The 23,360-nt window shown below is 35.7% G+C and overlaps 4 protein-coding genes and 2 non-coding genes across 7 annotated transcripts; 1 reads left to right on the forward strand and 5 right to left on the reverse strand.

Moving 5' to 3' along the window:
• Positions 1-309: 309 nt before the first annotated feature.
• Positions 310-2,808, reverse strand: LOC132187027 (small ribosomal subunit protein uS10z/uS10x). Its single transcript, XM_059601179.1, has 4 exons — positions 2,717-2,808; positions 1,046-1,188; positions 801-914; positions 310-614 (listed from the first exon to the last, which is right to left on the reverse strand). Exons 2-4 carry the CDS (start codon positions 1,155-1,157, stop codon positions 475-477), a joined length of 366 nt encoding a protein of 121 aa, XP_059457162.1. The 5' UTR covers positions 1,158-1,188; positions 2,717-2,808; the 3' UTR covers positions 310-474.
• On the reverse strand, positions 2,205-2,307 carry LOC132188898 (small nucleolar RNA snoR109). Its single transcript, XR_009440958.1, has one exon. It is a non-coding gene; the product is annotated as a small nucleolar RNA snoR109 (small nucleolar RNA).
• Positions 2,809-4,515: 1,707 nt separating the features above from the next.
• On the forward strand, positions 4,516-4,633 carry LOC132188924 (U5 spliceosomal RNA). Its single transcript, XR_009440982.1, has one exon. It is a non-coding gene; the product is annotated as a U5 spliceosomal RNA (small nuclear RNA).
• A 1,063-nt stretch (positions 4,634-5,696) lies between these two features.
• LOC132188568 (uncharacterized) lies at positions 5,697-11,425 on the reverse strand. 2 transcript variants are annotated; one of them, XM_059603064.1, is made up of 9 exons: positions 10,666-11,425; positions 10,466-10,576; positions 9,509-9,709; positions 9,285-9,407; positions 8,486-8,691; positions 7,858-8,001; positions 7,201-7,418; positions 6,331-6,589; positions 5,697-6,147 (listed from the first exon to the last, which is right to left on the reverse strand). In XM_059603064.1, exons 3-9 carry the CDS (start codon positions 9,582-9,584, stop codon positions 6,019-6,021), a joined length of 1,155 nt encoding a protein of 384 aa, XP_059459047.1. In that variant the 5' UTR covers positions 9,585-9,709; positions 10,466-10,576; positions 10,666-11,425; the 3' UTR covers positions 5,697-6,018. The 2 variants fall into 2 exon arrangements, with proteins under 2 accessions (XP_059459047.1, XP_059459046.1); XM_059603063.1 differs by having other exon boundaries at positions 10,466-11,425.
• An 851-nt stretch (positions 11,426-12,276) lies between these two features.
• On the reverse strand, positions 12,277-16,401 carry LOC132187137 (uncharacterized). The gene is made up of 8 exons (XM_059601334.1): positions 16,160-16,401; positions 15,856-15,966; positions 15,592-15,739; positions 14,606-14,695; positions 13,881-13,935; positions 13,639-13,761; positions 12,720-12,776; positions 12,277-12,561 (listed from the first exon to the last, which is right to left on the reverse strand). Exons 1-8 carry the CDS (start codon positions 16,336-16,338, stop codon positions 12,437-12,439), a joined length of 888 nt encoding a protein of 295 aa, XP_059457317.1. The 5' UTR covers positions 16,339-16,401; the 3' UTR covers positions 12,277-12,436.
• A 1,930-nt stretch (positions 16,402-18,331) lies between these two features.
• Positions 18,332-22,456, reverse strand: LOC132188491 (small ribosomal subunit protein uS15-like). The gene is made up of 5 exons (XM_059602968.1): positions 22,342-22,456; positions 22,154-22,226; positions 20,423-20,561; positions 20,141-20,327; positions 18,332-18,540 (listed from the first exon to the last, which is right to left on the reverse strand). Exons 1-5 carry the CDS (start codon positions 22,362-22,364, stop codon positions 18,507-18,509), a joined length of 456 nt encoding a protein of 151 aa, XP_059458951.1. The 5' UTR covers positions 22,365-22,456; the 3' UTR covers positions 18,332-18,506.
• Between the last annotated feature and the right edge of the window lie 904 nt (positions 22,457-23,360).

Here is a 23,360-nt window from a genome sequence, read left to right on the forward strand (position 1 = left end):
TGATTTTCTCTTCCTTGGCCAAATCATTGGTCCTCCCTCATCTTCCATCCTCCTTCTGAGGGAGACAACCTGTGCTGATGCAAAGAAATTGACTACTTTCTATGTTTCTACAGTAGTTTAGGTCTCTCAGAAAGCAAGTGAACTTGGCCCCCCAACTTCCGATTAATCACCAATATGAAATAAACAAATAATATGACATGCATAGCTTTCAATAATAAACCTCAACCTGCTATTAATCTAAACTCCCTGTTATTACCAATAATATGACACGCACCATGGGCGTCTTTGCCAATAATAAGACTCATTGCATAGCCTTCAATAGGAAAATTGATTAAAAGACAAATCTTTCTCAAGTCTATTATGCAACAATGTTTTCAGTAGGAACACCTCTAGGAAAAGATAAGCGTATCATTTTTAACATGGCTAACTGCAAAAATGATGGAAAGGAATAATTATTATCCGCAGTATTAAGCCTCAATCTGCTATTGTAACCTCAACCTCAACACCGGGTTCAATGGTGATGGAAGTAATCTGCTTAACCACTTCGGGGGAGCTGTGAAGGTCAATCACTCGCTTATGCACTCGGAGTTCAAACCTGTCCCATGTGTTGGTTCCTGGCAATGAAACGAAGATTTCAAGACAAAAACCCAAAAGAAAAGGGAAAGAGATAAAAGGTAGTGCATTGGGATACGTTTTCATGCGTAAAATCAATAAAACTAGATAAAACAATCCGGAGACTTAGTCAAATGAACCAAGAAAACATTTATGAGAAAGAATAGAGTTTGATTTTTGAGCAAGACCTTCGCCACAGGGAGACTTTCTAGTAGTGATTTTAAGAACTTTAGTGGGTATCCTCACTGGTCCCTTCACTCTCAAACTCTTGTCCTTGGCACCACGAACAAGATCACCACACACTGTCACAGCCATAAACCTCAGCATATATTGAATAACATTAAAAGTTAAAAAAAAAAAATAATTATTTGAATGCACAAATAGATAATTCCAATCTGATCAGAACAATGACAGATATAAAAAAATGGAGCACCTTTCTCTAGATTCTTGACATTCTTTGAGGTGAGGGTGATCCTAATGCGGTTAATCTGATCCTGAGATTCCTCCAAACCAGCCTTACCGGGCTTCACTGCCGCATAAGCCATGATTTCTTTTTCTAATTTTGAGTCACTGATACTGCACTTAATTCAACATATTTGCTAAGTATTGTTTGTCACTTTAAGCAAAAGAGCTATTTTAGAGTACACATTAGCTACATGTATTAGCATCAACCTTTTTCTTTTTGGATAAGTCTAGTTTCAATCTTTTCAACAGAATAAAAGTTGCATAAAACTACAGATAAACATATTGTATATCTCATGGAAAAATGATTTGTCCTCGATTGGTAAAGATTTTCTTTTCCTTTTTTTTATTAAAGGGAACCTCGACAAGGCAGGCCCCACCCTACAAGTAAACCTCAAACCCGTGCACTGCACTCTCGGAAGTTTCCCTACACGGATTAGGGTAGATCGCTGGCTTTTTACACCAGGGGTGTGGCCTCGATGGGGAGTTTGCACTTAGCAAATCAAAAAACTTGGGATCTAAGGTGTGATACTCCCTAAATCACAAGCCTCGACCACAAGGTCAACCCCTCAAAATTATTGACAAACAATTTCAAACATAAAACACTTCAAAAAACTCAAAACATTTTATTTTCACCTTTATATCAAAACAAAACCATTATCCTACAATCTATTAAAAAAAAATAATAATAAAAAAATTTCAAAATAAAACATTTTCAAAAATAAAACTTTGAAACTGCACAACTCATAACGATATTTGCACCAAAAGAAAAGTGCCCAACAACCAACTCCACCTCTATCTCAATCTCTCATTCATCAGAATCAACTTATTTATGTATTTAGCACATTACTCCTAAGGCTGGCAAAACGGGTTGGCATGTCGGGTTCGTGTCAATTGAACCACAAACCCGTTTATGCTAACCCAAACACACACAGGTAACATGACCGACACGTGTAACCCATTTAGATAAACGTGTCGTGTCGGGTTACAAGCATGCAAGGACTTAAAGCGTGCAATCACAACTGTTGTGCAGAAGTGGTAACATCCAATGCTCACTGATCTGCCAACAGAAACTATGAATACCCTAGTACTTTTTTTATATATATAAGTAACAACAAAATTAATACAAAGAATATAAGAAGTTCGGTAAGCAGATTAGTCGACGGAGATCGGAAAGATCTCACGACAACCGGCCAGTAAACTTCTCTCCGATGTTTGATTTGGCTACAGCCGCTTTGGCAAATCAAGATCAAGGGTACTGAATCGAAGATGACACCCTTCCCTTGGTACATGTAGCCTCGCCCAATAAATCAATGGGATAGAACAAGAAGAATCTAATGAGAAAAGAGAGAGAGAGCGGCGACGATTGCTCTAGGAAGAGAGAATTGGAAGATACAAAAATCAAAACGAGCGAAGAGGAGTGTAAGTTCATTGAAGCGTATGGCATACAGAGCGAAAGAAAGATTGTTCGATGTCTTGTTGTTTGAATCATTAGGAAACAAAAACCTACATTCTCCTATGCCTTATACGAAACACAGGATTCAAAACTACATCTTTCTTTTATGCCATTCTTTCTCGATAGCCAAACAAAGTGCAAGTAACCTACATACACAGGGAAATTGAGAGGATTCAGTGGGCAAACCTGAGAGTGGAGGGGACGAACGACGGCGTATAAGCTTTCGAACTCTGAGGATAGCAGGGAAGGCACTACTAAACTCTTTCTGTGGAATTAGGGTTTCGTATTTATACACAAATAAGAAAATATATACATATTTACTATTTTTACCAAAACATACCCATACAATTTGTTCTTGTTAAAATGGAGCCCTCATTTTGTTTAAATATATATTTTTTGCCCGTTGACTTGAGAATCTTTACAAAATAACCCAGAAAGATGGTAGGAGTGTTTGTCAAACCATTCTTATTTTCGATTTTTTTTTTCTTTTTTTTTTTTTTGGAATAATAGTGGCCCCGTTTGCCAACAGCGCGGAACGGTACTGTAGCTAGAACGGTATTGTTCCAGCTACAGTACCATTCTCATATGTGCAGCAAAAAGTCTACGCAGTTTTTATTCACACTTCACACATTCCAACAAGTAATCAATGACAACCTAAAATTATATATATATTTTTCTTTTTTAAAATTATATATATATTTTTCTTTTTTAAAAAAAAAGAAAAAAAAATATTAAAAATCCTTTTAAAATTTGTCCTAGGTCGCTTTTGCATTAAATTTTTTTTTTTCTTAATAAAAAAAAAAAAAAAGAATTAGAGAGATCATAATTAAAATTATCCTCATATGGCGTATTAAAATCCACAATCAGTGGTGTCGTTAAAGAATAAAATAATAATAATAATTTTAATGCCCAAAAACGACACCGTTTTGGACTGAGTTGTTTTTTTTTTAAATTTTTTTTTAATTTTCTTTTTTTTTTTTAAGAAAAAAAAAATATATAATTTTAGGTTGTCATTGGATACTTGTTGGGGTGTATGAAGTATGAATGAAAACTGCGTAGATTTTTTGCTGCACATCTGAGAATGGTACTGTAGGTGGAACAGTACCGTTCCAACTACAGTGCCGTTTCGCGCTGTTGGCAAACGGGGCCAGTAAGAATGGATTAATGTAATATAAAAGTGAAAAGAATTTAAAATTTTTTATGAAAAAAGCGGAAGAAAATTGTTTGATAATTAAAGAAAAATAAGAATTGATTGATGTGATATAAAGAAGAAATGAGTTTTGAATTTTTTATAAGAGAAAAGTAAAAGAAAGTTATTTGATAATGTAAAAAAATTTATTGATTTTTTTATATAAAAGAAATAAAGGAAATAGAGCGGGTTGCTAAACGGGCTTGACATTTGATATTTTGCTTTACAAAATTCTTCAATTTTTTTTTTCTTTTTTCAATAAAAATTGATTCAATAACTTATGATTACTGCTATATCATTCCAATTATATGGGAATGTGATGAAAGTTATATATATATATATATTACGAAAGTATTATTTTCTTGTTCATATGGTTCCAGTATTATTTTCTTAAGTTTTCTCACTGCAAATTTTTTTGGTGAAGAGTTATGAATTATGTAAGTCAAAGATAAGTACAATATCTTCTATCCGATTTAATGATTGTTAATTCCAACAATCTACTCTAATGTTATCAATTTTCAAATCATCAATGTGAGAATGTCATGCAGTTTAGTAGCATTTGGGATTCTTGGGGTCAAGGTTTTTTTGGGCTCCATCAAAAAACAGGAAGAAAATGAAATGGGCCCTCTCTTTCGTGTTGTTGGGCTTGGTCTTGGTTTCTGGCTCGTGGGCTTCACCCAGGTAAGGTGCTTTCTCTTTTCATTACAATTTACAAGTCCCACACGGGAAAGAAGCAATGGAAACCCCACAATACAACGTATATAAAAAGGAGAGCTTATGCTCGATGCAAATCACGCAGCCGCGCGGTGAGCACAAAGCGAACTATTCTTTCGCCTTTTACTAAAGAATACCGTGTGCGCGCCGCAAATACGGCATACGCCAATTTTTGGAGGGTTCTTTCATTAAATGAGAGCCCCACAAGTCAGTCTAAATTTGTCTGGTTGCCACCCGCAGATTTTGTAGGAGCCGTAAGAACTCATTCGCTTTCAATCTCTACTCTAAGTCCCTTTGAAAATTTGAAATCTCCATCAAGGTCTATATAATGAATTCGTTCAACAGCTCACACCACGTGCAGTTGAACCACCCTCAAACGTCATAGGGTGGCCTCACCCCTAAGCTCAACTGCCACGTGCAAGCTCAAACCACGTGCAGTTGAACAACCCTCAACGTCATAGGGTGGCCTCACCCCTAAGCTCAACTGGGGTTTAACAGCCCACACCACGTGCAACTAAGCTCAAACCACCCCCAACGTCATAGGGTGGCCTCACCCCTAAGCTCAATTGGGATTCAACAGCCCACACTGCAACTGAACCACCCTAGAACCACTCCCAACGTCGTAGGGTGGCCCCACCCCTAAGCTCAACTGGGGTGATGGCTGACCACCTTAACTTTTTTATTATTTGATTTTAATTTTTTACTATTTCTTTTTTTTTTTTTTTTTTTTTGTTTATGAAAGTTAATTAATATTTTATTATATAAATTTGAATAGAACACGTGACGTGGTGTGAGGTGTGAACTAAACTGTTAAATGAAAATGGACGGCCACTAATGGGAGGGGATCCGGATCCCTCTATAATCACAACCTTCATGATATCAGTACCCGAGAATCCTACCAAAAATTGTCTTGTTTTTTAAAATACCCAACTCCTGCACTTTCACCAGTAGAGGCCCTCTTTGAGGTGTATTTATCACATAGAAATCGCTAGCTTTTGTTTGCCCTACCCCATTTTTCCTCTTCTATAGTAACCTTCACAGAAAAGGAGTGGCAGTACATTTTGGTTAGGAATCACTTGTTTGGCACATATCGGTAAATTTTTTCGACCACATTACTTATTATGGTCCCAAAGATAGGCCTTCAAGTGCATAATGCTACTTGGTTAGACCACATTTCAAAGTTGCAACAACTTAGGATAAAAACTAAGAAGCTAAATCATGCTCCAGATAGAGCCACTTTGACAAAGAATCATGCGAAAGATATCATTAGAAAAATATGGTATTACCTTAAATCAATATCATGTTCACACTTCCTTGCCAAAAAATAATGCGCCGCCCTCAAAAAAATTGGAGGAAAGATGTAAAAAGAGTATTGCAAGAGAAGAATTGAAGGTAGTCAAACATTTGTTGCAGGAAATTGGTATCCATATTCTGAGTTCCCACATCTTTTGAAATTCCACTTGCTGCCTGCAAAATTGAATCTAATACGAAGGATGGAAAGGCTAGTTGGCAGAGATGGCACCACCTCATTCCCTAACTTGAGTAAAATCGGTTTTTCCCCCAATAAAAAATCATATGAAGTTATTCAAAAATCATACTTTGTTCTCCCACTACTTAAGATGAGGCATAGCATATCTGACATGTTACCAGAGGAATTGAAGAAGTTCCAAGACTCTAGCATTAGGCGTTTCCTTGATCCCTTGAAATGGACAACCTGTATCCAGGACATAAAGTTAGACATGAGAGATAAAATCATGTTTAACGGCTTCGGCATCTCTTTGCTTCTTTTTTTGTTTTTAGTTTTGTTCCCTTCTCCTTTTGCAGGATCCAAATTAAACCACACTCCTATATTCGGCTGGTAATCAAGATCATAGGAAGTCATGTTCACATTACATACCTTAACATCTAAGGGCATGCCATGAAATTGACCTGCACCTTCGGGTGGCGTCCAATTGTATATAGCACAAGGTAAAAATAGTACTGAGGCACCTCCAATTTTTTCTAGAAAAGCTTGTGGTTTGGTAAATTTCGTTGTGTCAAAGGAAGGGTCCGACTTTATAACCCAGGCAAGAGCTAACTGATCTCCAAGCATTCTGGAAGCACTCATGTACTTTGAACTGTAGACTTTCAATACTTCTTGTAGAAAAACCTTTGCCCTGCATCCAACTTCACATCTTAATTTCCTTTTTGTGTTGCCAAGAAAATGTGAGGAACACGACAAAAAAAGAATGACAGGAAATAAAAGAAAAAGAGGAAACAACTTTCAGTCAATTCTGTTCATAGGAGGAAAAAGAAAGCAACAACAACAAAAAAAAAGCAACCAATGGTATCAATGGTGATGTGGAAACACATGTTGCAGGTGTCATTATGTGAGATGGAAGAGGTAGTCCTCCCACGTGGGGTACTAGTGGACAAGGTGCAAAAACAGCAGGATGGTGCTTGTGATCCACCCTCTCCACTGTTAATGGGGTAGAGATTTGTCCACTCAACAGAAAATTTCATTGAACCCTCTCTACTATGTCCTCACCACATTTTCTTCCTTTTTTCTTCTCAGAAATATGACCCTTACCAAAACATTTTTTTTTTTTTTTTGAATAATCAATATGATCGTTGTCTGAGCAGAATGGCAGAAAATGATCTATGCAACCGACTGATAAGGTTTTAAAAGGTTCAGATTTGAGCTTCCTCTATACATTTCTTCCTTTAGTTGCAACCAAACTGAGCATACAAGAACTAAAAGAAAGAAAATATAATGCAATTAATGCACCTTAAAATCCCATCAGGTGTACCCCTCACTGCTATAAATCCTGAATTCAAAGGTTGAGCTTTGTTGTTCCGGAAGGTGAGAGCCAGATGAAAATTTGGATAATCCCGAAATATCTGTCCTAGATCATTAACCATTGCTACATCTGAGTCAGTGAAGATGTAATGAGTGATATGCCCCTTGTTATGAGAAAGCTCCTCAAGCCTTGTTTCTAGAAAAGCCTGAATTACAGGGAAAAAATGACAGAACATGTCAAATTACAATATCGTGTACAGGATGGGAAAAAAACAGTAATTTCTTGTGCTTTAAAATTGTTTTATATACTAAAAAGAAGTCTTTAATGAGGTCTTGTTGCTGATAAAAACAATTACAGACCCACCAGATAAATAATGAAATGAGACTACGATATAGAAGGGACTTAGAGCACTCCCTGCCCTTTTGAAAATGAGAGAAGGAAAAAGTTATGAGTTACAACTTGCTCATTGGAATCACGAAATACTCATAAATATTGATACTGATATTTAGAACATATAGATCAGTCGATCAAAGGGAAACAATAGAAAGTTCAGGATCTTTTAATAAATGAATATTGCTCAAGAAGCATAGCTATTGACCAAAAACAGAAATGTTCAACCTAGTGTAAATGTAATGTGCTCTTACAATGTAAGACCTGATTCTTTGAAGCATCAACCTGTCTCGTGAATATTCACCTTGAATTGGATGGAAGGCAACCCTATTTCTGCGCATTTGAAGGTCAGATGCTGGGTCCGTAAGAATTATAATGTTGCTTTGAGGCATTGTCGTCTGAAAACATAACATATACATAAACATTTTGGAGTTCAGACACAATAGACCAAATTTGTTTTCCTGTAAAATCCATTGATATTAGACATTCTTTTTGCCTTAGAAGGATTGCTCCATAATCTGGAAAAAAAGAGACACAGGGTGGGGGAAGACATACAAGCTTTAACCCACTACTCTAAGCCCCCCAAAAAAAAAATCTCTAGTTTTTGTAACCATGAATCCAAAACCTGAATTTCATCCTTGGTAGAGATGGAAAATAGGAAAAATATTATAGCCAGATCTTTTCAATCCTTTTATGGAGTCATACAAGAAGAAGAAGAAAAATAAGTCTTGTAAAACCTTGATCTTCTATTACGAGCCTGTTAAAGGATATTAAAGAGTAATTTAAATAGTATAGCTTCATCTAAATTTAGCAAAGTTTCTGAGAAGTGTTGTCAATATGTGCTAGTCAAATGATATTGCTAGGGCTTTACTAAGAAATTACCTGAATGAAGTCAATGAAGACATTCAGTATGGCCATTGATCTCTCCACCTTACTATATGAAGTATTCCCAACAATGACCAAGTCTGATTTATCATCTACATGTATGTTCGGGGAAGAATTATAAATAGCAAAAACAGTGACAAAAGCAATATTTTCTCCGCCTCTGGATATGTGGGAGAAGAATGACTTGTTGAGAGCTTTGATACCTGCAATATATACATCAAACATGAAACACACGTAAATAACTACAACACAAAAGCAATAACCTAAATATAGGAATTGAAAGCAACATTTTCTAATCATTGCAAAAATCACAATATGATTTGACTACAGCAACAGCAATATTACAATATTTACAAGGAAATAGATGCCAACTATACATTACATTACTTTTTCCCTATATAAAGAACAGACAAATCTAAAAGAACGACATGCAAGTGTCCATAAGTCATAATTTCCTGTCTACAAGAATATTAATATTGAAGTAAGTCTGAACCGCCAATGAGTAAATCTCACAGCTAAATCAGCAACCAACCAAATCAAAGTCCAAGCATTAGCATGTTTCCTAAGATCTCAAGAAACTCCTGTAGTATGAAGACCATGTTTTAATAGAAGGACTATCACCAACTAGATGATTGAACAACTAATTAGGTGTCACATGTCAAAATTTATAGTTCAAAATGTAAAAGAAAAAAAAAAAAAAATCATATTCACAGTTATTTAATTTCTTAGATCAACAAATTGCAACTCTTTAGGGCGTATTACAAACCACTATATTATAACGAGAGACTGCAAGAACCTTCACATTGCAAACGGTTGGGCAAGCCTTGTCCAGCAGCAGGCCCAAGCACAAGATGATCAACTTTCTTGCTATGTTTCTTCTGTGGATATTCGACATTCGAGTTCTGATGCAATTCCATAACTGAAATTTGCAGCAAAAAGGTTCACTCTTATGCCTTGGCTAATATATAAACTGAAAAGAAAAACTATTAATGAAGTAGAAATAGAGAGAGGATCAATCACCAGAGAACAAATGAGGAAGGAAGAAAATGAGAGGAAGACAGAAGAGAAAACGGCGCCAGCCACTGAATACTCTCATGACTCAGAAACCTCTCTAGAGACACTTGCTGTCTCAGAGATCACTGCCCAGGCCAGAAGAAAACCCAAAGATCTGTAATACAAGGTCTTTATTTTACGCAAAAATGACCTTGTGCTTTGTCAGGACTGCACAATTAATGGAGAAACTATTAAAAAATGTTTATATTAATAATCTCATTTATAATAATAACCTAACAGAAGAAATCAACAAATTATACATTAAAGGTCAAGTACAACGATTTCTCATATGAATCGATTGCTAGGTTGCAAAAAGTGAAAATCACTGCCAACTTATAATGGGAAGGAACCCTTCTTTTACCCTCCCCTCACAGAAGGTTAAAAAAAACTCCAAGTTCATCCCCTTTTCAAATAATGGATCGACACACTAGAATGCCAACAACCCACCACTGCTCTACAATAACCCAGAAGCAATTTTTGGTTCCAAATCAAATGATTAAAAAAAAAAAAAACTGTACTCAATCAAGCCACACACACTCACATGAGGCATCAGATCAAGCTTACTAATAGTCTCAGCTAAAAAAAACCAACAATCATCTCCTCCATGATTTCTTAGCCATCGAAAATGAGTGCAACATACCATATTTCAACAAGATTGCAGCATGTTGATACAAACATACACGCGTTGGGTTTGTGATGTTCAAGTATTAGCATATACTTACGAATTAACTTTTGTGTGTGTGTGTGTGTGTTTTTTTTTTTTTTTCCATGATTTGAAGGGGACAGATTATACAGCAAAATTACAGAACTAAAAATCACTTTCAGAGCAGAAAAAAGAATTGCGAAGTTCAATTGCTAAAAACACAGGAAATGTGAAGCAATAATTAGAGGTGACTGACAGGGTCTGAGAGAAAAACGACATACCCACAGAGAAAGTGAAGCAATTTTCGAATCCTGGTGCACCCACCAAGAGAAGTCGGGAGAAAAACGATTTTCATTGTTTTACTTCTCTTTTCTTTCTGTGAACCGGTCCATCTGTAAAACACCACTTTTACAGCCCCCAATCAAATTTTGACACATCACCCAAACACAACAAATAGAATAGAAACGAAAGCAGCCAATACATCAACAAATTCTGCAAGAATTGGGAACAAAAAGAAGTCTTCACCAACTGGAAGAAGACGTTCACTGACGCAAACGGAGAAGGAAATGCCTTTGAAGTTGTGCTAAAAGGATTTCTCGGTAGTTCTAATGTTATTGTAGCTGTGGAAGGAGTAGCAACTCGAAAGGAGCTCGCAGAAAAGATACTCAACAATATCCAAATTTGCGACCTATCGAAGGAAAAAAGAAAAGAAAAAAATGGAACTATCGGTATGGAGGAGAAAGGAGGCGCAAATACGGGTTTCGAAGATCACAAAGAAACAAGGAGAACCACCTAGCAGGAGACCTTTTTTCAAAAGAAGAAACCAGATTTGGAAGCTCTAATGGCCATTGAACCCCATCTCAACAACCCAATAAAAACCCAATCAACAAAACCCACATAAATTCAAACCCTAAATCAAAATCCCCAAATCAGAAAAACTCAATCATCAAAACCCACATAAATTCTCTTCTCCATTAAACCATCACAGACCCGATCTCTCTCTCTCTCTCTCGGTTCTCATCTACCATAAACTGACAGATTCCGGCGATGGCCTTCGGTGTATTCCGTAGGTGGCTCTATGGATTCCGGCGCCGGCGTTTGGCTGGAGAGGTGGGGGTGCGGTGGTTTACGGTTTGTGGGTAGAAGGAAATGAGAAGAGTGATAATCCGGTGTTTTAGCATCTAGTGTATTTTGGAGGCGTCAACTTTTTATTGGAAGCTGTAAAAGTAATGTTTTAAAGATGGAAGTTATGGGACTACTATTTTTAGGTGGTGTTTGGTAAATAGGTTGGCATAAACACTGTAGTTGATGTAGAATTATGTAAAAAAAAAAAAAAAGTAAAAATATTTTGTATAATAAAAGTAAAAAAGTGGTATGAAAAAGTAAAAAAGTTGTTTTGCAGTGATTTTTTTATTTGAATAATAATAAAAGTAAATGATGTGATATAAAAAGTGAAAAAGTAAAAATATTTTAATGTTGATTTTTTTGAAAAATGATGATGAACAGTATCTAAGCTAACTCCAACCCATCCATTATCATGGGCCAGGCAAAGGAGATATGGGCGATTAAACCAAGATTTTTTGATTAATTGTTTCAATCATCTTCATGTCATTTTGGTAAGAGCTTATTTAAAATTGGTAGGTTTTGAGGACCTAATTTTCAAAATTAGAAATTCAGAAACTAAATTAAAATCGCAACAAAATAAACATAATTGATTTTTCCCTTAATTCAATATTTTTGTATTTAAGCTAGAAAATGCAAAGGTTCCCTTGGTTTGATTTCTTTTCAATGAACGGCCTTGAATTCGATTTGTTTGTAAAATTTAATCTGTAAGCCGTGTGAAAACGAATAAGCCCACCACCGGACTTCAAGTAGGTTTATGCTCTGCTTGGGCTTATTTGGACCCATCTAACAAATCATACCCCTCTCCCTCCTTGGTGGTAAATGGTAATGGTCCAAATCCCAATATTATTGAATTTTGGAGATTTTCTAATTGGGTTTTAGGGTTTTTATGATGTAATCTTGTCAATGTTGGCCACCTTGTAGGCGATTGCTTGTGGATCATATTTGTTTTTAATTTATTTATTGAATTTTCAATAAATTCTTACTTATATATTAAAAGTATATACATATCCAAACAATATATGTTTCTTATGACATCAATATAACCCCAAGCAATTTAAAATGATAAGCAACAAAAATGATCAATCAAAAACTGCACTCATCCTAGGCTGTTTTGTGCCAATAAAGGTTCAAAATGGTATGGGTTTCCTGTCAGGCCAGGATTCTATCTTTTCAAAGTACTTGACCGGCACAACACCATCAAAACCTTCAGTTAAGATGACCTTGTTGTCTGAAATGTAAAGCTTCATTCCCTCTGTAAAGGAAATTGTAAAGAAACTAATTAGAACAAGAGGCCCTTTGTATTTTTTGAAATGATATGGGCCAGAAAACAAATGTAATTGGTAGATGATGAACAATCTTGGTTCAGAGCACTTTGAGAGCTTAAAAGGACAAAAAGTTCATCACACTTACCTTCCAAAGCCTTTCTGACATCTAGGAAGATCAAAACATTGACATCCCGTCTCATACCTGGAAATATGACAAATCAAGTGGACTGTCAGAAGTCAGCCAAACTATGTTTTTACTGGATTCAGATGAATGATCAGTTTTTCGGATATTTTGAGGATTGTGAAACTCTCAATTTCTGTTCAAAATTAAAGCATCCTAACAATGTTGAAGCCCCGTAGAACAATCCGTTAAAGCCAACGGGTCTCAAAGGAATAGCATGTTAGAACATGGGTTTATATACATGGGCAGGACTCCCACAGACTACTGTTGCAAGGACAATTCATAAAATAAGAAGTATATATTAATGTCATAAAAGATGCCTAAGGCTCCATGGCAGCCACAATGAGATCATGGTTATGAAAACAACCTTGAATTTGATTAAATGCACCTAGACCAGTACCTCAAAGGGCAGCCAAAATGATGAGCACCTGGGGTATTTTTTTAAGACTTGCACCAATTCAATTCGATAAAGCATATATAAGCAACGTCATAAGTCTAATGAATACTTGAACCTCTAGTTGACTGAGTCACTGACCAATTTGTGGTATAACATACAAATGCAAAATTTCAAGTCCAAGTACTTTTACATTGGCCATATTCACAGTTAAAATTAGAATATCCTTCATGTATGAGTTGATCAAGTTCTTATCCTTCACTCTGATGATCAGTGCTCAGTGCCAAAAATTTATCTGAGCCAGAGGAAGCAAGTCTTAGAGCGTAAAAGATATTAACAAGTGCCAGAAGCCTTTATTGTTCCACATTTGTGGGGTTGGGTTGAAGAGAGAGAGAGAGAGAGAGAGAGAGGGGGGGGGGGGGGGAGGGGGATTAGAGGGGACAATGCCATGCACCTTAATTCCTAGATATCAAAAAATTAACACATTACCACTTATCACTTCCCCATCTGTTGGCAAGCCGCATGAAAAGTGAACATGCAATCTTTTCATGCGTTTCAGACCAGACTCCAGAATTGCTTCCAAATTTTTCCTATAGGTTCCATGTACGCACACTGCATATCATCAGGAAAGAAATAACAATGAAGCAAAACAAACAAAAAAAAAATGGGAGAATATGATATGAGACAGTTAAGTCATAGTGTTTGTTTCAAGAATATAAACATAGATTTACCTTGAAATTCTTCAGCTGAAAGGATGGGTTTCAATAAGCTTTCAGATTCAACCGTCTGCCAATTACACAAAAAATCATATATTGATAGTTGAAACTCGAGTGCAATAGCCAACAGTGTATGTCAAAAACAAATTGTGATAAGAATTAAAAAAAGGCAATCTTAAGCTAGTACTATTATAAAGAGAAAAACAAGCAGCATTAGAAACAGATCTCCCCCTCATCTTGTTTGGTAGGAAGAAAGGACTGAGATCTTAACATTTATGTTCTTATTTAAGGTTTAACTTGACCAAAAATGGAATTTTCAAAGCTTCTGTTTAGATCTAAACATTTATTGTTCAAAGATATTTTAATATATCTAAGTAATCAAAAACCTTGTTGTGAAGCATTACTTTGCAAAATCACATACTAGTTGTACAGAAAACAATATGTACCATAGATTTCAATACTTTCAAACTAATTCAGTTGATGAAATTCCTCAAGTGTTTAAATACAGGGTCTTAATCAGTTAGAAACGACAAAGGCGTAAATTTATCAAAAATGTTTGCCAACATACTGATGGAACAGAAGCAAGTATAAGCCTGGAAGCATAGCCCCTGCAAATAATTTAACTCTAAAAAGACCAGGTAAAGTTTAACTTTCAATTGGATACACTGATTGACACATAGAATGTTAAATGGAATCAGAAACTGATTACATCCTGGCTGAAACAAAGAATGATATTTCACCGTTACTGTGTGGCCTTGGTTTGCACGTATCAGAAGCTCCCCATTTTCTTCAAAGAGGCTGAAACGCTGCTTATTATCCTTTCTGACAGCCTGAAAAGTGAACTACCTAACTTAGAAGTGTCTCTTGAAAAACTTATGAGAAAGACAATTGCTTGAAGAATATTCATTACTAACAACTCAGGTGAAAAAAATGTAAGACAGAATGTCGAACACTAACGAACTGTACAGGAAATATTATAAGTATAACATGTGCATCAAAATCTATAGCTCAATAAACTGGGCACGTCACATCTTAAATTAGTGTGCTAATGTTGCCAGAAATGGGAATCATGTTTGGTGATTAGATACTGGTCTCAAGTAAACCAACATTTTTTTTCTTTTTGGGTAATTTTTTGACACTAATGGAAATTCGAATTAATAACCTCCACTTCATGGGACATGGTTCCCAATCGATTAAGTTACCCCTTGATATATCCATATAACCATCATGTTTAGGTAGTATCTATGTAAGACTCATGAAACCTAGATGATAAGGAAGTATAAACCTCTTGAAACCTGCCTCAGTAATTTTTCCATGATTCACCATACAATTACTCAGAAACTTCATACTTAATCAACTGGGATTAGTTCATAGCACCCACAATTGCCTAAACCTCAAACTCTTCGACATTGATTCTAAGGACCAAACAAACACATAGATAACATATGTTGCAATAATTATCCCGCATAAATTCTTTCAAGGAGAAATTTTATAACCTTAAAAAGCACTTAAAGTCTTGCTCCTAAAATACTAAACACCCAATTTCACCATTACGGACAGAGCTGCTTACTGGTAATCTCTGATAACATTTATAGAAAGAAATTAGCATTTTGTGCAGGAGGTGAAAGGAGTTTGCAATCCAATATCATATTAACAGTTAAGGAAAAAGCTTAACAGAAAGGACAAGCAAAAATGAGAAAGATGAGAACAGTATTGAAGAACGAACCTCCCTAACATCATCAATAGTGTGTGATTTTAACGGAATATTAGCAAAAGTCTTCATATTCAGCTTTAATAGATCCTGAACCTTCACGTACCCATCACTCCGCATACTCAAATTCAACTCAGAAGCCATATGGCGCAGAATACGCGTCCTACACATTCCAGAAAAAGAGAGAAACCTTGTAGATTCAATTTGAATTACACAAACATAGCACAACATAGCGAGAATCCGAACATTACAGGAAGTGAATGAAGTAGTAGTGCTTACAATAGCCTACCAAGAGCATCGATTTTATCTTTGCTAGAGCCGCCACCGCCACCACGCCCCCTTGATCTCCCTCTATCAGTTCTCATCTCCATATCCTTTCCTCTACCACCACTGCCCAATTTTTATTTTTATTTTACACAACAAGAACATCGTTAGCAAATTGAATTTCAATTTTTACATATAAAAACACCGAAAATTATCTGTTTGCTTGTCAAGAAAAAAGCAGGGAAAAAAAAAGAGAGATAAATTTCCTTTTCTGAGTTGTCTCGGAAACCTAACCAGACGGAAATGGAGAGAGAATCACCTTCTATCCGAACGAGCAAAAGAAGCGAAAGAAGAGCTGGTGGTGTTTGTTGTCTCCATGAGGGCACGAGAGCTCTTCCTGGTGAGTAGAGAAAAAGGAGTTGCGGGGACAGGTGGCAGGAAAATACGGCAGTAGCGCAGAAATCGAATGCTGCTGCCGGTGGTCAGATAAGCCAACATGGATCAGTCGACGACGCTGGAGGCTCGCGAATGGGTAATGCAATGCGCAGAGCGACGGTGGTCATTGTGTGAATTCTACGGTGCGGTGGGTTTCAGAGTTTCCACCTACACGTGGCTGCAAGTAGCATCCAACGATATTCATTGGTGTAAAACAATCTAAGGTTCATAATCCACCACGTCAATTAAAATTGAGAAATGCGTGCAATAAAAAGGGAAATGCTACAATGCAATAAATTTCCCACAATTGGCTTATCTAATTCCTAGGGGGCAAACGGCACATTTGCCATTAGCAATTTTTTATTATTTAATTTTGTTTTTATTTTAAAATTAAAATTAGAATATAAAAAGATTAATAAAAAAATCAAAAAATAAAAAGGGTGGCCGGCCACCCCTAAGCCTGTGGGAGTAGTCTCTAAAAAAAAAAATTAAATTTTTTCCCTTGGGGTGGCCAATGGGCCGGTTGCAGTGATAATAGTGGAAGAGAGACGCCTTCCAGATCTGAGAGAGAGCACTGGCGTTGGTGGATTTGAGAAAAAGCACTGGATCTGTGAGAGAGAGTCGGTTGAGGTCATCGGATTGTCTTCGGAGGGGAGAGAGTTGTTGTCGGAGAGATAAGGGTTTGGAGAGGGAGAGGGGGAGAGGGAAACCTCACAAGTCACATCTGATGGGGGGTCGATCCTTTTGTGTGATTTTGTGACCAAAAAAAAAAAAAAAAAAAAGGTAATGACATGTCCATATGCCATGTCCTAAATATGGGCTAAATGTGGTCTTTTTATTGTACTAGAGCATATCTATTTAAAATTTATCAGAATCAAACTCAACGTTAATTTCAATGGAGTCCCTAGGTTTTGTTCATTTTGTGTTTTGGTACTGCACTCAAACATTAACTATTTTGGCACAATCAGTCTTCCATGTATATGTACACTTTTGGGCCCAAAAGCCTATCCAAAAATAATTTAAATCTTTTAGGCCCAAACCTTTCACAATCGATGTTCATTGGATTCTAGGTTTGGGCCAACTATTATTTGGTGAATCCAATATCATTAGTAGTACTACCATTTTTACTACAATGTGAGATTTGTCACATAACCACGATAGCCACTAAAATGTGGAATAATGTGATTGTTCATATGATACTTATCAAATTTATAAACTGACATGACAGTTCACATAGCAGATATTACATTACCCATTAAAATGCAAACCATCACGTGACACTTGTTTCTATAAAACATCGAATTGAGTTGTAAGATATTTAGGCCTATAAACCACATTCTTCAATTAATCTTCCATAATTAGCTTATCTTCTGAGTTCCCCACTTTTCGCTTCAATTGTTGCTCAAATTTGTGAATTAATTTATCGCTAGTTAATTGAAAATTAGGGCCTTGAGTTGAAAAGGCGAGAGGTCCAGATTAGGTGTGAAACACCACTTTCAACCATAAAGTGATATATATATATATATATATATATATATATATATATATATTGTTTTAAAAAAATTTCCAAAGGTTGATCTTTAGCAACATCAATTTTATGGGATATTTATATAGTATGTAACATTACTAAAAAAATATTAAATTGTTTTCTAAAATTTTTTTTTTTTTTAAAAAAAAAAGAGCATTAAATCATGAATAATGTTAAAAATCACATTTTTATCTCATAATTATTAAACAGTGCTAATGCGCCAGTCCTAACTAACCTTTGGGCTAGTCTTTTAAAAAAATTCTAACATTATTCTTTAAACCATATAAGCAAGTTCTAATTTCGGTAAAAACTATTAATGTTAATAACGTATATATTCCAAATCACCACCAAATGATAGCATTTTTCAAAACAATAGAAATGTGTAGCATCTTAATTTTAATTTTGAGAAACAAATAAAGAGGCATCAGCAATCGCGTACGAGGGACATAATGCGTAGAATTTTCATATGCCCAGGGCTCACGTACTTTTAGCAAGCAATGCATGTTATGAGATACTTCTTAGAAGAAATAAGAACGAACAAGAAATTACTCAAATGCACTCCCAACAGCCAAATTGTTTAAAACATAACAATCATCCTCAGAAACTTTCCTTAAAACGAAATCTGACAAAACATTAGATATTGAAAAACTGAGTCTTCCTCGTCAGAGAGTATCTCATGGGAGCATCCAAAAAAATTACTAACCTAAGCCACAAGAGTGCTGGCGGTGGTAGATTCACTGCCAAAAGAACAAATAAATAACCACTGTCAGCAAACTGAAGCACATAGCAGAAACATAACACCGATGAGAGGAAATATATAGTAAGCAACAGTGAGATCCTCCTTCAATGCAAAATATATCGTAAGAACACTAATCATATTCAATGGAGTGATCAAAGGCATTATAATTCAGACAAGGAGCATTTCAAAGAATTGAAAGACAACAACAATGTTTTACAACAAAGTTAATTAATTCTTGATGCCATTAATATAACAATTCCTCATACAACACTTGAACATTTATCTCGCACATACAAATATTGTTTCCGAAACTAAGAGGTCATAATTGGTATATTCCAGAGATTAATTATTGAATGCGGAAACATTCATGTACAAAAAGATCGATTATACACAATATGTACAATCAGCGGCCATTCAACCGAAAGGAGTGCGTTAGTTGGTTACCAATCAAAAATAAAACATTTGCTTGAGAATAACAATTAACATAACACAATACCCACAGATAGATGTTGCTCTCCATAAATTTTTTTTCTATACGATCAATCCTTTACAACTCTACAGCCTCTCTGCATTAATATTCTTTACCAATAAAATTGACTCCCAACAAAAAGACATTATGTTGGTTTTTATATCAGCAATTAAGACATTCTACTATTTAACCGAATTGTCCATTTTTTATCATTCAGTCAAAATGGGATACATAGCATTAGGGCTGAGTAAATTCATCGATTATCCGACTTCCGACCGACTTTTGACTGACACCAACCGTGACCGACTAGATGGTGGATAGGAGGCGGCAGGATTTTTTTTGTTCAGAATTTTTCAGTGCGGTAGGCGGAAGAGGTTTTTTAACCGAACCGACTTTACCGACCGACTTTCAACCGACTTTACCGACAAATTTGCCATTTTTTCCACATACCGACATTACTGACTACCATTCGGTTCGAAAGACGAAACAAAATAAAATTTGGCGGCATAAGTCGGTGAAATAACCGACTTTACCGACATCGTCGGTTCGAAAAGCGAAAATAAAATTTTTCTACCGAAACCGACATTACTGACCGACACTCGGCCCTACATAGCATTAATATCCAAGTTGCATGATATTGTTTATTTTCAAGTCAAATACACTTTCTACTCTAGTTAAATATCAGATCTAATAAATCTAGAGATGTTGAAATAGTAACAAAATTGTAAATGAAAACTTTAGAGTATAATAGACTACAGTACAAAATATAACTAATATGGAGTCTGATGTCTCCAACACAGCAACAATCAAAACATCTATCCAACAAGTATCTTCAACATGGCGGATCACAGAAGTGCACCATTCTATCGCCTTTTGCTTTTAATGCAAACAACCGAAGATCCCAAAGTATTTTCACAACTATTTATTAATTTTTTTAAAAAAAAAAGGTTTAACAATATACCACTCAAAGTTTCAACTACATAAAATGCATTTAAAGACACCTCATTCCTGAAACTCCCAAAGAGAGAACAACATTATGTGTATGTCTATTCATATCCACTTGAAAGCAACAAAGTACCAGTACAGGACCTATGATTATCTAAAAATTCAGAGAGAGACAGAAACTTACTATTTCCATACAGGTGGAAGCTTCTTTGTCTTTTTGTAGTAGCGAGCTAGGCGATGGATCCTGCTCTCAACCAGAATCAACCTAAACTTAGAATCTTTGTCCTTCCTATTCCTCTCCAAATGCTTGCGAATGGAGACTGCTTTCTTGATGAGGTGGTACAGATCCTCAGGAATTTCAGGAGCAAGCCCTAACCATATGAAAAAAAATAATAATAAACTAAACTTTTACGAATTCAATCTAGAAGTAGAACACACTGCAAGATGACAATGACATAATACACACCATGGGCCTTCAGTATACGCAAAATCTTGCTACCGGAAACAGTCTTAACCTGAGCAATCCCATGAGAATCACGAAGAATAACACCAATTTGAGATGGAGTCAGACCCTTCTTAGCAAACTTGCAGATGTTCTCCTCAACCTGAAAGACAAGAGCAGAACCAATAGCTATAATATTAAACACGAGAATTTAGGATTCCATACAATTAACAAGAGGACACGGTAGTTTCAGTCACTAAGATATCAACAAGCTGGGACATTCCCAACAAACATCAGAAGAACATTATCTAGCATTTCAAAATGCGCTTCATGCAAAATAAATCTTATTAGTTATATCCTCCGCAGAGTCTTTTCTGCAAATTATCTTCTTGTGCCACAACAGAGGACTCCCAAGAAAATTACAAAGCTAATCCAAATCACTCTCAAAAGAAGAAATTAATCTGAGTCATTATTAAAAATATGAGTTGTTTCATAGTCCTCACATATGGTATGATACGATTATGGCAGAACAAACAAATGGCAGCAAATGCTATCAATGACATTGAATTACCATCATAGCAAAACCAATCCTTTTACAAAAATTCATGGTGAATCAAATGCAGCCAAAAACCAAAATAATGGATAAAGTTCTAATCATTCATCATATAATAAGATAATAAGATGTAGGGCGGCTCAAATGGGGCCGTCCGATAACCGCCTAGGGCGGTTGCGGTTAGCAGTTTTAGGAGGTAGGGGAAGGCGGTTATAACCGCTAACCGCCTTCATTTATATATATATAATAAAAATCCAAAACATTGGCTAGCCCAAAAAAACAGCATTTTTTTCCATCTTTTTTGGAACATTTTGGCCTTAAACCCTTAAAATAAGCCCAAAAAATAGGTCAATTAAAGACCCAAAACACTTAAAAAGCCCATATAAAAAAAGCGGTTATAAAATCGCCGATTATTGGATTGAATAACTGCTAACCACCTGTTATAAAATAACAGTTAACTGCATAGGCGGTTGCGGTCATTAAAAAAATCAATAACTGCCTAAAGCGGTTGCAGTTGCAGTTATAGCCAATAACCACCAGTTATAACCGTTTGAGCACCCCTAATAAGATGTACATCTCTAACTAAGTTCATCGCATAGACCATGGGGTTCCATTCAACTAAGCTAATTGGATAATATAATGAAAATGAGTAACTGTCTTAAAATCTCAATAATTTAAACTCTAGTAAAACATTGAACTAGTGCTGAACACAATGACAGGTCACAGACCCTAGAGCTCTATATTCTAACAAAAAGAAGACAAACACGAACTTTTGTTTTTGAATATTGAAGATAATAAAAAAGGGAAAACCATTAGTAAATAACCAATACAAATACACTTCAAGGTTCTCTTCACTGAAAGATTAATAAACAAATAAGTTACCTAAATCAAACATAATGAAGGGTTCTATTTACTGCAGATAACTTACTGTTTTAACTAAGTAAAAAAGCTCAATTATACAAACCCAAGAGCTTAACCGAGTGGTGCTTTTTGCATACTAAAAATTCTTCACCACATTTTCTCGTCAACCAAATTGAAAATATCTTCCACTCTTATAAAATTAAATTAAATTCAAGAGAAACACAAAAAGCACAACCGAATAAAGCCTAGTTCAATAATTTCTACTTATTAATTTTCTCAGCGACTAAACAGACCGTAATCGAACCCAATCACAAACAAATCGAAGGGATAGGGTCTCTCACATCCTGAAAAGAGATCTTCAGCCAGCTTGGTGGGGTCCTCTTGTATGGAAGAGCAGAAGCCGAAATACCCTTACTGGAAAAAATAAAATAAAATAAAAAAAATAAAGAAGAAATTGAAACAACGAAATCAATCAGTATCAAGCAAATCAACGGTTTAGAAGGAGAAGTCTTATGAAGAAAGAACGAACCCTCTACTGTGCATACGACCCATGGTGATGACTAATGAGTGTCTCTCTCTGTCACTCTAGATGTGCCTCGCTCGCTCTCTCGGTGTTGCGCTCAAAGAGAAACCCTAGAAAGAAAATGGGGGCGGAGGAGGTTAGGGTTTTATGGTTTTGGTTAATTGCAATGGGGTCCCTGGGTTTTGTTCGTTTTGTGTTGTGGTACTGCGCACAAACAATAACTACTTTTTGGCCCAATCATTGTTCCATGTATATGTACAGTATTGGGCCCAAAGGCCTATCCAAAAATAATTTAAATCTTTAGGCCCAACCTTTCAGAATCAATGTTCATTGGATTCTAGGTTTGGGCCAACTACTTTTACTTCGCTAATGGCGAATCCAACATTATTAGGAGTACTATAATTTTTAAAACAAGAGCTTCTTACAAACTGACGTGCTGAAGTTCATGTGAGATTTGTCACGTAACCACATTAGCCACTAAAATGTGGAATGATGTGTGGTTGTTAACATGATACTTATCAAATTTATAAACTGACATGATAATTCACATGGTAGATATTACGTTACCCATTAAAATGTGAGCTATCACGTGACACTCATTTCTGTAAAATATCGACCGCCACTTGATTCTGTAACATATTTAGGCCTATAGACCACATTCTTCAAGTAATCTTCCATAATTAGCTTATCTTCTGAGTTCCCTACTTTTTGCTTCAATTGGTGCTCAAATTTGTGATTAGGTTATCGCTAGTTAAATAAAAATTAGGGCCCTGAGTTGAAAAGGCGAGAGGTCTAGATTAGGTGTGTAACATCGAGTAATGCTATAAATTTATCTTTTGTCATTATTGTGTCACTCAAAAAATAAGGTGGTTTTTAAATTCATAATTTGATCAAAATTTAATAATAATCAATAACAAGCTCAATAGTGATTTTAAAAGTCATTTCATTCTTGGAATAATACAAAACTAACATAATAGAGACTTTTAGAATTACTCATGTCAATCATAAAGTTTATATATATATAT

This window comes from Corylus avellana, chromosome ca7 (assembly GCF_901000735.1).
Source record: "Corylus avellana chromosome ca7, CavTom2PMs-1.0".
NCBI classification, from domain to species: domain Eukaryota; kingdom Viridiplantae; phylum Streptophyta; class Magnoliopsida; order Fagales; family Betulaceae; genus Corylus; species Corylus avellana.

Coding starts and splice junctions, on each gene's coding strand:
- LOC132187027 (XM_059601179.1), bottom strand. CDS start 1,157: ATGGCTTATGCGGCAGTGAAGCCCGGTAAGGCTGGTTTGGAGGAATCT. Junction 915..1,045: donor TGTCAAGAATCTAGAGAAAG/GTGCTCCATTTT, acceptor TGGCTGTGACAG/TGTGTGGTGATCTTGTTCGT. Junction 615..800: donor AAAGTCTCCCTGTGGCGAAG/GTCTTGCTCAAA, acceptor TTTCATTGCCAG/GAACCAACACATGGGACAGG.
- LOC132188568 (XM_059603064.1), bottom strand. CDS start 9,584: ATGAGAGTATTCAGTGGCTGGCGCCGTTTTCTCTTCTGTCTTCCTCTC. Junction 9,408..9,508: donor CCTTCCTCATTTGTTCTCTG/GTGATTGATCCT, acceptor TGCAAATTTCAG/TTATGGAATTGCATCAGAAC. Junction 7,419..7,857: donor AAAGAATCAGGTCTTACATT/GTAAGAGCACAT, acceptor CCTGTAATTCAG/GCTTTTCTAGAAACAAGGCT.
- LOC132187137 (XM_059601334.1), bottom strand. CDS start 16,338: ATGTTGGCTTATCTGACCACCGGCAGCAGCATTCGATTTCTGCGCTAC. Junction 14,696..15,591: donor CTATTGATGATGTTAGGGAG/GTTCGTTCTTCA, acceptor TTCACTTTTCAG/GCTGTCAGAAAGGATAATAA. Junction 13,762..13,880: donor TTCAGCTGAAGAATTTCAAG/GTAAATCTATGT, acceptor GATGATATGCAG/TGTGCGTACATGGAACCTAT.
- LOC132188491 (XM_059602968.1), bottom strand. CDS start 22,364: ATGGGTCGTATGCACAGTAGAGG. Junction 20,562..22,153: donor TGAAGATCTCTTTTCAGGAT/GTGAGAGACCCT, acceptor CTTGTCTTTCAG/GTTGAGGAGAACATCTGCAA. Junction 18,541..20,140: donor CTTCCACCTGTATGGAAATA/GTAAGTTTCTGT, acceptor TTCTTTTGGCAG/TGAATCTACCACCGCCAGCA.